Source organism: Macaca fascicularis, chromosome 9, assembly GCF_037993035.2.
Source record: "Macaca fascicularis isolate 582-1 chromosome 9, T2T-MFA8v1.1".
NCBI classification, from domain to species: Eukaryota; Metazoa; Chordata; class Mammalia; order Primates; family Cercopithecidae; genus Macaca; species Macaca fascicularis.
In genome coordinates, this window is record NC_088383.1 from 26,369,224 (window position 1) to 26,383,178 (window position 13,955).

The following is a 13,955-nucleotide window of genomic DNA, read 5'->3' on the forward strand; positions in this document are numbered from 1 at the left end:
TCATCTGAGATATATACAGAAAAATCTCTTAGTTTTTAAAAATCACATTTCCTATAGGCCATCCCAATTTTCTTCCTTAATGCAATGACCTTATTTAGTCTACCTAGTGTTTAAATATTTCTCTCATTTTTATTATTCGTATTATTTTTGGTAATATGATAAAATGACCATGAAAGTAGGTAATATGAAATGATTTTCAGAAAATACCTTTAATAACATTCTACTATAAAAACAACTGGTTGAAGGAAGTTTTTTGAGTTAGTATAATATTGTAAAATACAACCACTTACTTTCAGGACTATTTTTTGATCCCCCAGAAACCTTGTTTGAGCAATGTTTGCCTACGGATCTTTCTCAAGTCCTGAGAATTTTCCTTGAAATATTAAGACACGCTCAAAGACCTCCCATTATGTATGAACCTATTGACCTAATGGACTCTAATGAAAGATATTTGTTTTACTACTGGAAGATAAACTAAGATAAAATTAAATAAAAATAAGAGCAATACTGTTTCTGGATTTTGTCATGTTAAAACTCTGCATAAGCCAGGCACAGTGGCACGTGCCTGGAGTCTCAGCTACTTGGAAGGCTGAGGCAAGAGGAATGCTTGAGCCAGGAGTTCAAGGATGCAGTACACTATGATTGTGCCTGTGAATAGCCACTGCACTCCAGCATGGGCAACATAGCGAGACCCCGTCTCTAAAACAAAAACAAATACAAAACAAAGCAAACTCTGATTAGCTAGATTTTGGTGGGTTTACATTTTACCTAGAAAAATAAGTTATTTTAGAGTTATACTTCCTGAATATTAGGTTTGCTTTCACATTTGAACTTTTGCTTTTCTAGGGTTTTGAAGGTGTTTCTTTCACGAACGGCTCAACGAATTCCGTATATGACTGGTGGACGGGTAATGAGGATGCTGGCAGTAATACTCTTGATAGTGTTTTGGTTTCTCATTGGCTGGACTTCATCTGTGTGCCAGAATTTGGAGAAAGAGATTTCACTTATTGGCCAGGGGCAAACATCTGATCACCTCATCTTCAATATGTGCCTCATTGACCGCTGGGACTACATGACAGCAGTTGGTATGTGGTCACTTGTTTTGTGTGATGGTCTTACCATTTTTCAGTAGCATTAAAACTGGCTTCTTTAAAAGTCTTGCCAGACTCTTTTGTAAAGCCTAAACTAATCTCACCTAATGTAATTCTGGTAAAGTAACATGAAAATGGTAGTAATGGCATGTGAAATGCAAACTTTTTTCTGGACGTTTCTATTGTTTTTCAAAGGCATATAGCTTTGTTGAGAAAATGTAATCAAATAAATCAGAAAGGAGAAATGAAGTGAATAATGGCAACTTCTGTGTATAAAGAGCTTACTTTTTTCGATCTTATCAGTTGGTCCCCATTTGATTAATATTAACTATTCTCTTGATCTATTTCCTTACTTGGGAGAAAAAAGGAAGCACGCTGTTTAAGATAAAATGTTGGCCCTATAATATATCAGACTTGGTGTCTAGGGCACTCTTTGGAAAAAGGTTGTCTCTGCAAAATTTCTGATTAATCTATCTTTCCTATGCTGACCTCAAAAGATAACTTTATAATTTTTATCTCTGGAGGTATACAATTACACAAAGACTAAGCCATGCTCCATGAATGTAGTAAGTGCTATGTGGCTGAGAACCTGGAGAACTTTCAAGAGCTGCATCATGGCTTGGACCCAAAACACAGATTATTTTTCTGGCAGTCCAGTGTTTTGAAAAGATGAGGAAAATACACAGGAATTTTTCTGTTGCTAATATTAGTCTATTTTAAGCTAAGTCTCTAAACATACAAAAAAAGGGATATTTTATTATTGTTCCCCTCAGTAAGCCACAGGACAAACCTTAATTGTCTTTGGCAGATATAAAAAACAGAAACATGAGTTTGACCCATTTTTTGTCCCCCTCATATTTTGCAATTGTTGGCTAAATATTCACATCTAGTCTTTTGCTGGAAGCTAATAAAATGTATATTGAGTTTACAGTTCAAATGGAGGAATATTTTTCTGGGCAAGATATTTTAGGAATCTTATAAACCTAGTATCTGCAATAGTGAAGCAATATGGGTATGTAAAGAGAATGATTATGATATATAAAGCTTATTATATTTTGGGTAATATAACTATCAGAAGATAAATCATGACACTAGGGTAGGAAGCGATTCTGATCTTGGCTTTAGTCTGGATATGAAAATAAAATTGTATAGATAAAAAATTTCTACTCACCCTAACATTATTTTATGCTTTCAATACAAGTTAACCAAATAGGAAAAATCATTTCCTTGTATTATTATGAAGCAAAGGCCACTAGTTTTTATTTTTCTGTTTTACAAAAAGAAAAAAAAAAAAGCAAACCTCTCCCCCTAAAAAAAAACCAACAAACCCTCAAAATACATGATGACAAACAAGCAGAGAGCATGGCCTGTTCACCAAGAATTTTTTATGCGTTGGAATTGAGATGCATTTGAGACCTTTAAAAATTTATTTTGCCCTCCAAAGAGGATCATATTCATGATTTCTATGTAGAAATATACAGAAATATATAATTGATAGTAACCTGTATAGTCATTATTCCTTTCATTAGGTAGCTTATTGATTCACATAGATGCATAAGAATTATTAAAAAGCAAAATTAAGTGGTGAATATTCTTGGTGCAATAGTTTAGTAAAAGGAGATAGCAGTTTGGACTAGAACTCAGGAACCTTTTATAAAGGACAAGTTCTATTAACCATGGGTAATATTTACATTACCGTAAAGAGGCGTAAAGAACATTCATTTTATAAGAATAGTGAAGGTCCAGGCGCGGTGACTCATGCCTGTAATCCCAGCACTTTGGGAGGTGCGGTGGGTGGATCATGAGGTCAGGAGTTCAAGACCAGCTTGACCAACATGGTGAAACACCATCTCTACTAAAAAAACAAAGATTAGCCAGACGTGGTGGTATACTCCTGTAATCCCAGCTACTTGGGAGGCTGAGGCAGAAGAATCGCTTGAACCCAAGAGGTGGAGGTTGGAGTAAGCCGAGATCATGCCACTGCACTCCAGCCTGGGAGACAGAGTAAGACTTTGTCTCAAAAAAAAGAAAAAAAAATAGTGAAGGAGTGGGGCAGTGGCTCACACCTGTAATCCCAGCTACTCAGGAGGCCAAGGCATGAGAACTGCTTGAACCTGGGAGGTGGAGATGGGAAGTAGAGATTGCAGTGAACCGAGATCACGCCGCTGCACTCCAGTCAGAATACATTGGATGGTTGAGTTTCTTGTGAGTTTATTAAATATACTGTTAATAATACTGTATGGTTACATTTATTGAAAATGTCTTAGAGAAATGCAGAGAAACAGAAAAGTGATATAATGAATCAGTAAATTCAATCAAGATGACTATAAGGATGTATTTTTTTTTAAAGTGAAATGTACCAAACTCACCAAATTCAGGGGTTGGGGAGTTGGAATCATCAGAAAGGAGAAATAGCAGCTCTCAAAGTGTGGTCCTAGAACCCACAGCAGCTGCATCACCTGGGGACTTGTTAGAAATGCAGATTCTTAGCACCCACTCTGACTTCCTCAATCAGACACTCCCGGATAGTGGAGCACAGCAATCTGTGTTTCATAAGCATTCAGGTGATTCTCATATTACTCTAAAGTACAGAACTGCTGACTCTTTGGAGGGAATCAGATGAACTTATGAGAACATAAAGATAACTAATCTCAATAGTGCCCTGGCCATTCCATTCACTCTTACTGTTCCCCTGATCAAACACTAGAACATTCTTCGCAATTATTATTTCAAATCCTCTTTTCATACCTCCAAACTCTCCATGTTTCTCTTTTCTCTTAGTAGATGACTTCTATTTGAAAAAACAATAAACAGGACCCATACAATAGAAATGTCTTCAAATTCCTGCCTTCTTATCTATAAATCTTCCCATATCCACATTTATTCTTATCTTTTCTCCTTCATATTATCTAAGGTAACACCACAACCTGTGCCAGACTCATCTAACATTTTGGCACCCTCATCTCCAGTGGCCACTCTCACTTTATGTGAACTTTCTGTTATATAAAACTCCCCTACCTCCAAGTCACTCGTTGAAGACACTGAAGAACTGTTTTGTTTTTTTGTTTGTTTGTTTGTTTGTTTTTTTCAGTAGCTTTGGGGGTACAGGTGGTTTTGGTTACATGGATGAATTGTATACTGATGAAGTCTGAAATTTTATTGCACCTGTCACCCAAGGTAGTGTACATTGTACCCAGTCTGTAGTATTTTATCCCTTACCCCCTAACTCCTTCTGAGTCTCCAGTGTCCATTATACCACTCTGTATGCCTTTGTGCGCCCATGGCTCACCTCCCACTTATAAATGAGGACATACACGATTTGGTTTTCCATTCCTGAGTTATGAAGAACGCCATTCTGATCACAACCCATTTCTAGCTCATTTACCCCCTCTACAATAGCTCTTTTCAGATTGTTTTCATTGTACTTTACTGCTCCTAAATTCTGCTCTTCTCCAGAGAGGAAACTTACCAGGCAGCAGATTTTTCCACTTGCAGTATTGGAACTATGAAAAGAAAATGGACATTTTTAAAAGACATTAATTTTGAATAATTCTGGGAAAGAGGACATAGAGAGTAATGACGACCCTGAGATAGAGAGTGCAAGAGAAAATGAAGATTCATAGCTTGAGAGGGCTGCAGGGCATGCAGTTCCTTAGGCAATAACCAGGTCTCAGTTAAAGAGGTACCAAGAAACTAAGAGAAGAGACTGATTGTAGTGGTAGGATCTAGGTCATGGCTTCAGGAATGAGATAGAAGTATCAAAACTTAAGAGGCAGAAATTAAACTAATACGCCTAAAGATGTTAGGCGATAACATTAGGGTCTCTTAGAAAATCAAGACTCATGATGAGTGCAGGGACCAAGAAGTAAGAGGAAATTAAATTTTTGGTGGTGTTTTTGTCATCTCACAGTCATTGTTTGTGTCCTATAAACTACTGTAACACATTAGTCCCCATAGTGTGCTCATCCTATAGTGACACTGTTCTCTAAAAAAAAAAAAAAAAAAAAAAGTCAGGGCACATAATTTTAAAAAAGAATATTTGGAATTAGGACTGTCTTGAGAAATCTGAGACATGTGGTTGTTGTAATTATTTTTCGCACTATCCTAATAAAAGTTTTCATTTATTTCTCTTTCAGCATGCAGCATCAATATTTAACCTCTCAATTTAATGGCTTCTAATGTGTAGTATGTACCTTTTTACAGTCTCTTTATAGAGTTCTATAAGTAACATGGTTTTGATACTCAGACTGTTAATCAAAAATAAATCCATATATCTTCAGTCAGCTAGAAAACCTGTACTGCTGAACACTAAATTATTTCCTGGATCCTAAGCGGAAATGTTCCCATGTAGGAAGGGGCTGTAGAGAGGGAGGAAATAGGCTTAACCATGAGCGTGATGGGAAATCTTTCTCAAGAAGCTATATGCACTTACATTAGTGTCAAGAGCTCATTCAGAAAAAAAGAAAAAGTGATGATAAATATATTGGTACCTTTGCGTTGTGGATCAGCTTTACCCATCAAAACCAATCCCTTTTTCAAAATAAGAAATCATTTGAGTGAGTGACCTACTAGTTTTTCCAGTGAAGTAGAGCTCCAGTTAGAAATATGGGTCATACATTCAAAGACCAGGTTCATTCTATTTTTGCTCATTGCACGGGGCTGCTCCAAAACTGCTCAGATAGATGACTTTCCTACCACAGTGTTTCAAAAGGGAAAACACGTGTAGAAAATAGGTTGGAAAAATCTCAGAAGCTACAAGAGCCACAGTGTCTTCTTGAGGAAATTATTTTAAAACATAGAAGGGGGAAAATGGCTTTCAGAATCACATTGTCATTTATATCCATTGATAATTTTCAATTATTTTGTTTGTCCTGTATTAAAAAAATGAGATAAGCTTTAATGGAAAAAAAATAAGGATAAGGACATTGCTACATGGACATTGGACAATGTGAGAAGTGCTTTTCAGGCAGAGTAGTCAGTTTTTCTTAACAAATGACTTTATTCATCTGGTGGAAAGAGAATTTTACAATTTGGATGTTCCAAGACATATCTACATTATAATTCCTGTAAATATTTAAACTGCCATACCTTTTTGAGAATCATGTACATCTATAATAACAATACATACTATAGTACTTACACTACTCATCATTATATGACTCAGTACCCTGCATTTTTCTGAGTACATTTAAATGTATTTTCTGTAGCTCACTGAAGACAAAAGAATCTTTCCATCTGCTCCTCCCTCTTGTAACTACATGCTGCTCAGCAACATGGCCTACATTGTTCACACTTATCCCTGACACAGAGAACCTGACAGGTGTAGGATCTTGAAAAATATTTGTTGAAAGAACAAAGCAGTCAGCTGTCTTCATCTTGTGATATTTTCTATTGTCAGACTTAGACCAGTATGAGGAAACATGTTAAAGCTAAAGACTGTGGAAGTCATACACTTGTCCCAGCTTCATTTTCATGGTAAATGTATATGTTCAAATTTGGGGGGAGGTATTTTGGAGCAAGTTATAGAAACTAATGGATAATTGCTGGCCATTTTATGAAACTCTACCTTTGACTTCTCCAACGGTCATAATAGATTGGTACAAACTTGCATGGCAAAGGAAAACTATAAAACATATTACATAGTGTAATTACAAATATTGAAGCAGAATAAAGTAGATTTAAGGAATATTTTGATTATTTCACTATCGTCCTAGAGCTATCTAAAAAATAAAGGGGTTGGCGGGACACGGTGGCTCACGCCTGTAATCCCAGCACTTTGGGAGGCCAAGGTGGGCGGATCACAAAGTCAGGAGATCAAGAACATCCTGGCTAAAACGGTGAAACCCCATCTCTACTAAATACAAAAAAAAAGTAGCTGGGCATGGTGGCGGACGCCTGTAGTCACAGCTACCCGGGAGGCTGAGACAGGAGAATGGCATGAACCCGGGAGGCAGGGCTTGCAGTGAACCAAGATGGCACCACTGCACTCCAGCCTGGGTGACAGAGCGAGACTCTGTCTCAAAAAAAATAAATTAAAATGAAATAAGAAAAGAATAAAGGGATTGAGACTAGGAAACATTCTCCTAAATTAATGAAGAAAATAAACCAATGTATCATGTCATACTCATTTTGGAAACTGTTGGTAGTACGACTGTCATAATTTTTTTTTTTCCTAAATCTTCCTACCCTGGTTGGTAAATTGGCAGTCAGTTGTCCATGTTCAGGATATTTTGCAATAGCATTAAACTTATCATATTAAAAAGTCAAAACTTTATTCCCCTATGAGTTTTCTAATTGGATAATACAAACTGACAAGTAAGAATTGACTTCTCATGCCTGAATTAACTGTTATAATTTCACCCCTAGAGTCAAGTAGACCACATCTTGACACCTAAGTTTAGATATCCCAGGCAGGCAGGTCCTCCAGTATGAGGCACCCAAATTGAAAATATATTTATTTAATAACAGAGGTTGTGATGTAATGGAGTTCATCCATTGACATATATAGTTGAATAGCACTCAATTTGTGATTACACATTTAGAACATACATTGAAGATACTGAAGCAGAACCAGTGACCAAGATAAGCTAGAACAAGCAGGCAGATTCGTACCTTACCTGCAAGAAACAACAAGACCGCAAAAAAGTAGCTAATAAATGGTAGCATTGAGGACATTTAGAACTTTCCTTCTGTGACTAAATCTGTGCATCAAACTTTAATATTGACCCAGGCAAGCGCTGAGCTGTTTCTACACTTTCTTCCAGAAGTTAAGTGATGACAGAATGTTATAAAAAGTTATGTGATTGAGAATAAATCTATTTTACTGCCCTCCTGGCATAAGAATACATCCAAAAGCCCTATCTAGGCTTCTATTTGTCCTCTGTTATCTCCTGTAATTCTGTCTGTCTGTATCACTGATATAGCCTAACTCTTCTCAACAGCATTTATATGATCTAATAACTGTTCCCTGATAGGAACCCTGTTATAAATTCAGTTCTCTCCCCCTACCTTCCACCTCCTTCATAGTTGTGAAAGTCCGATGATACATGAGGAGTCTCATGGTTCTGGAAACTCAGAGCTTGACATCGCTTACTACGTATTTTATTCACCACATTGAAAAGAAAGACATAAATGAAAATACAAGCAATAATTAAACAGGTGTGATAGGCTTGAGTCTAATTCCATTTGGAAATTTTTTAATATTTGTCTTTTAGTGAATTCCAGCATTGATTAGTTCACTGTTCAAAAGTATTAGTTTCCATGGATTTCACATAAAATATTGCCATTATAGAAAATACAGTCTTTATTCTTCTTTATTGACATGCTTTTCTCCTTTGTTCTTCCCTTTCCTGGTACAATATTTTTAACACACACCAAAAAAAAAAAAAAAAAAAAACCAGGCAGTGTGTTCAGTAATTTAATTAGTCATATGCCAATGTTTAGAAAGAACTGAGAAAAATACAGCAACTCTCTTGCTGAGTTATATAAGGAATTTCTAAAATAGCAATTGTTTTTAAGGTTTTAAATACTTAATTACCCTAGAAGATTAGGCTTTATTATGGCAGGTGAAATGTGATATAAGCACCATTTAATGAATGTTACAGAAAATAGATTAGACTTCCTCTTCATCTGACAGATTAATGTTCTTTATTTAGGTTCATTATGTATATTTTCTTTTATTCTAGTATATCACATATGCCTTAATGCACACTGCACTACTTGTTACTATTTTAAACATACATTTTTATTTAGAAACATTTTTTTTTTTGAGTCAGAGTCTCCCTCTGTCACCCCGGCTGGAGTGCAGTGATGTGATCAGAGCTCACTGCAGCCTCAAACTCCTGGACTCAAGCCATTCTTCTGCTTCACCCTCCCAAGTAGCTGGGACTACAGGTGCACCACCATATGCCCAGCTAATTTTTAAAACATTATTTTTATTAGAGACAGACTTGCTGTGTTGACCAGGCTGGTGTCAAACTCCTGGCCTCAAACAATCCTCCCTCCCAAGCCTCCCAAGCTACTGGGATTACAGGCATGAGACACCATGTGTGACCTTAACAAGTATTTTTAATTTTCAATCAAAGGATAAAAGCGTGACCACATTGTCTTGGCTTAGGGCTATATCACTAGAAACTACACATGCCTCTCAAAGCACTTGCTTGAGTGTCTTCAGAATAAATGGAACTGGGAGTTCTTATTTATATACCACCTCTTCTGAAAAGTGCTTTACTTTCTCTTTGCCCTTTAGCATAGTTCAAATAACTGTGCCTCAAAGAAGTGTAACAGTTTTCCACAAAGGCAGAATGTGAATAATAAATAAATAACCCCCCACAGCAGTCTTCATGGTAGCCCGCCAGCTAGCACTTCAAATAGTATGTGTGAATTTCTAGTGATGCAGCCCCAGGGAAGGCAGATCACTAGTCAAAGCTACTAGGCTTTCATAAAAGATCAAAAGGCAGAAAGACACTTTGATAATAGCAGCAAGTGATCCCATATCCAGCTCCCTCCCCTAACAACAATACCCATGCAAATGACAATGTATTCGTTCATTTTCACACTGCTGATAAAGACATACCTGAGACTGGGTATTAAAAAAAAAATTTAATGGACTCACAATTCCACATGGCTGGGGAGGCCTCACAATCATGGTGGAAGGTGAAAGACATGTCTTACATGGTGGCAGGCAAAGAGAATGAGAACCAAGTGAAGGGGTTTCCCTTTATAAAACCATCAGATCTCATGAGACTTATTCACCACGAGAATAGTATGGGGGAAACCACCCTCATGATTCAGTTATCTCCCATGGTGGGGTGAGGAGTCTCTCCCACAACACATGGAATTATGGGAGCTACAATTCAAGATGAGATTTGGGTGGGAACACAGCCAAGCCGTATCAGAGAGAGAGAGAGGAAATGGAAGACACAACCTGCTCGTCTGACCTGGACCCTGTGCTCTGAGAGGACTTCCATCCGAGTCTGCCTTTGTGAGCTCATCATGTCCCCACTCCTTAATGTGTATCCATAAGCTCTGAGGCAGCTGAGTTTTGCCAGAGTTCTGTCACCCCATGTGAAACTAAAAAATGGATATGCCAGAGAGAGAGAACCCTCTACACCCTTTTTACTTAAGATGCAATGGAGAATAAGGAAAAAATCTTGGTCCCCATTCTAGCAATGTGTGAACAGAAGCAATGAAGAAAAGCCAGCCTGTGTGGCCACTCCCAATCATTCTGGCCTCAGAGAGCCCTCAGCTCCGAGGGAGTGGTAGGAGAATAGAAATCAAGTAATCAAGTCACTATGTGACTTCATACCATTGGTATAACTAACTGTGTTACTCCTCAGTGTTCCCAACAGTATCTCTGACCCAAGCTTGACATTTCAGAATTCAAAATTGTTACCCCTGCCTTTTTAAAGGAGTCACAAGTTCTACAATAAAACCTTCACAAAGGTAGATAATGTACAAAATACATTTAGCACAGTGCTCGGTCCATTCAACAGATGTCAGGTATGAAATCAGATTGAGGGGACAAAAAGTACTTCTGAGGAGAGCTCCTTTAATTACTACAGGCTATTCAATTCTAATTAATGTATCAGCTGTTCTAAATACAAACAATTGCTACCTGGAAAAAATATTTGTTTTCTTCAGTAGGATAACAATATTTCCAAGGGTTAAGAAACTCTCAGTCAAGAATGTCATTTAGGGAGCACTGGTCAGGAACTAAGAGACTCAGATTCTGGCCTCCAATCTGCTGCTCACAGGGTGAGTGAAGCTGGAGAATGGAGGTTCTCTGCAGACGTATCGTATAGCCCATCCCGCCCATCCCGGAGCTTCGTGCTTCCAGAGAGCTGGGAAGGGAACATACACCCAGCCTCCATTGTCCTAGTTGTGAAATGCACTGTACTTGCGACGTCTTCTGCGTGCTTCTCTATCTCGGAGCTGAATAAACTGACTTTAAGGCCCGCAGAATAACAGCAGCTCACCAACTACCTGCATCCCAGCAGCAGAAACACTCAGAAAAGTACCTGTTCACTACATGGTCTAATAAAGTCACTTGTAACTTAATTAGTGACATTCTCATTGAATAGAAGAGACATTCTCATTGTTTTAATCAGTGTAATCATAATTGGCTTTTAACCAAAGAAAAGGCAGATAACCACCCAGAATATCTAGGGCTTATAATATAATATAAATGCTTATTATTTATATTCAAGCTTCTTTATACCAGCTGAACCCTAGAATTCTGAAATTGAAGGTATTCAAGAATTATTGAAGTTGTTTGATTTAACACGTAGTGAAACCTCTGCGCCACCCACTCTGTTGTTAGAAAGAAAACAAAATGAGTTAACCTGGGTAGACTTGTAAATTTTTTTTTTTCACCTTAACCATGAAGTTTTTAAATCGATAGGATATAGAGAAAAATAGAAGAGGACATTAAAAGAGATACTTGGGAAATAAAACCTAAACGTTTTATCATTTATATACTTATTTATGTCGTGTAAAGATAATTTTTAATGGGGCCAAGCAGGGTAAAATGTTATTAATGCAAAATGCCTTTGCAGCATGGTAAATCAGAGTACCACAGCTTGAGTGGCATTTGCACTTTGAAGTTGTTTTTCTCTCGGCTTTTGTGGGTAGCCTAGGATCATGGAACTGGAGCATCTTCAGTGTCAAAGAATTTATACTAGTTTTCATTTCCTTGCTTTGCCCAGCCGTTTGAAAAAAAATAACTTGAAAATACTTTCCTTATAGTATATTAACTCTTCAAAGGCTATGGTAGTTAACTTTTAAACTGAGTGTTATTCCATGCAGATTAAAAAGAAAAGACTTCAGTTTCTGAAAGCCCTATTTGGATCTCGAAATATAAATGCAATCCTTTTTGTAACTATACTCATGCCTTTCATCAAAATTATTTAACATCAGAAATTATTTTCTAAAGAAGCACAAAACATATTTCAACTCCCACGTAATAACACCGCAAATTTGGTAACATCTGCATACTTTCTTTACTAATTGCAGTGCTAGTCTGAAGTTAATTATATGAAACTGATTTTTTTTCCCCATGCACAACTTTTATATATCACATTTAGTTTAATTGGTACTTTGAATAATAAATTATTTTTCAGCTACAGCACATTGTTTGATATTGCTAATGAAATGATTTTAATGTTCAACTGAGCTATTATGAGAAATCTTATTTTGTCTTATATTTTTAAATATAATTCTCCATTGTAGCACACTAATTAACCTGATAACTACTTTTCTTTTTCTGAGTCTTCAGTATAACATTATGTAAAAACTGTGTAAGTAGCAGGAGATACTGTTTTCATAATGCAGCTACATGTGAATCCTTCCACTACAGCATATTTTTGTCCTAGTGGTACTTAATAATACTTTTGCAGTCACCATTCTTTTGTGCCAAGCACAGTACCACAAACTCAGTAGTGTATCAGTTTCAGATTAACACAATTAATGATGCCAGTATGATCTTTAGATCACTTATAGGCCTGTTTAAAGAAAAACTTGAGACAAAATAAAATCTAACAGTTTATCTGAGCAAAGATCAATTCATGAATCAGGAAGCACCAACACCAAAGGGAGGTTGTGGGTTTTGCTGTGGCAGCCTGAGCATTGAACTTGTATAGGCTGGAGATGGAAGCAAAATTTAAAAAACAAAACCAAACAATACAAACTACTTGATTAGCCAGAGCTAGGTGTTTGCCTTATTTGGATATTGTCCAGTGGGAGGTCCCAGGTTACAAAACCAATCAGCTATTTGGCTGTCTATGATTGGCTAAAGCTTCCTTCACAATTAATCAGTTACAAAGAATGCTTCTACCTTTAGTTTCTGTTTGTATGCCTGCAACCCTTATGCAAGTAAATAGAAACTGTAGGCTAATGGCTTCTTCCTTATTTTCCTTTCACAGGCCCTGCAATGTTAGATGGAGGGGCAAGGTAACAGAAAGTCTCCATCTCTAATGACTTAAACATGAAACTGATATCATTTAGACTTACTCAACAATTATTTACTAAATCTTATCTACATTGTCCCAGTACTGTTGCTACCATCTATGTGGCAAAGGGAGAAAACAAACTGAAAAACTTAGTTCCTGCCCCGTAGTTCATAACTAGTTGGGATGGGTGTCAACTAACAAGACCCCATGAACAATTTTCTTCCAATTATATGTTGGGTGGCATTATTCTCTGCAAACTTTATAGTTTTATGTATACATAAAAACTATAAAGACACTAGAGGGAAGAAAATTCAGTGTAGGTTAGAATAATTTCAAGAGGCTTTGTGATAGAAATAGGACTTGAATTGGACATTGAAAAATTGATTACGATTTTTCTACCTGAAATTCTAGCTCCCACTAGAAATGAGAGCAATAGTGTGAGCAAGACCAATAGCTCAGAAGCAAGAGCAAGATTTGGAACGGGCGAGGAGCAGTGGCTCACGCCTGTAACCCCAGCACTTTGGTAGGCCAAGGTGAGTGGACTGCTTGAGGCCAGAAGTTTGAGATGAGCCTGGCCAACGTGCCAAAACCCCGTCTCTACTAAAATTACAAAAATTAGCCGGGCATGGTGGCTCATGCCCATCATCTCAGCTGCTCAGACGGCTGAGGCACAAGAATCACTTGAACCCTGGAGGCAGAGGTTACAGTGTGCCAAGATCACGCCACTACACTCCAGCCTGGGTAACAGAGCAAGACCCTGTCTCAACAACAACAACAACAACTCTATATATATATATATAATTAATATATATAATTATATATTTTATATATATATAGAGAGAGAGAGATTTGGAGTGTTCAGAGGACAAAGAGACCTTCTAGGTCTGCTCAAAGAGTTTATGCTGGGGAGTACTGA

General features: G+C 37.2%; 1 protein-coding gene across 1 annotated transcript in view; it reads left to right on the plus strand.

Moving 5' to 3' along the window:
* The window catches only part of GPR158 (G protein-coupled receptor 158), a 444,280-nt gene that overhangs the window by 407,850 nt on the left and 22,475 nt on the right, over nt 1-13,955 (plus strand). The window contains exon 7 of the mRNA XM_005564806.5: nt 847-1,085. Within this exon, the coding sequence (XP_005564863.3) occupies nt 847-1,085 (239 nt within the window). The remainder of the gene's footprint in view (nt 1-846; nt 1,086-13,955) is intronic.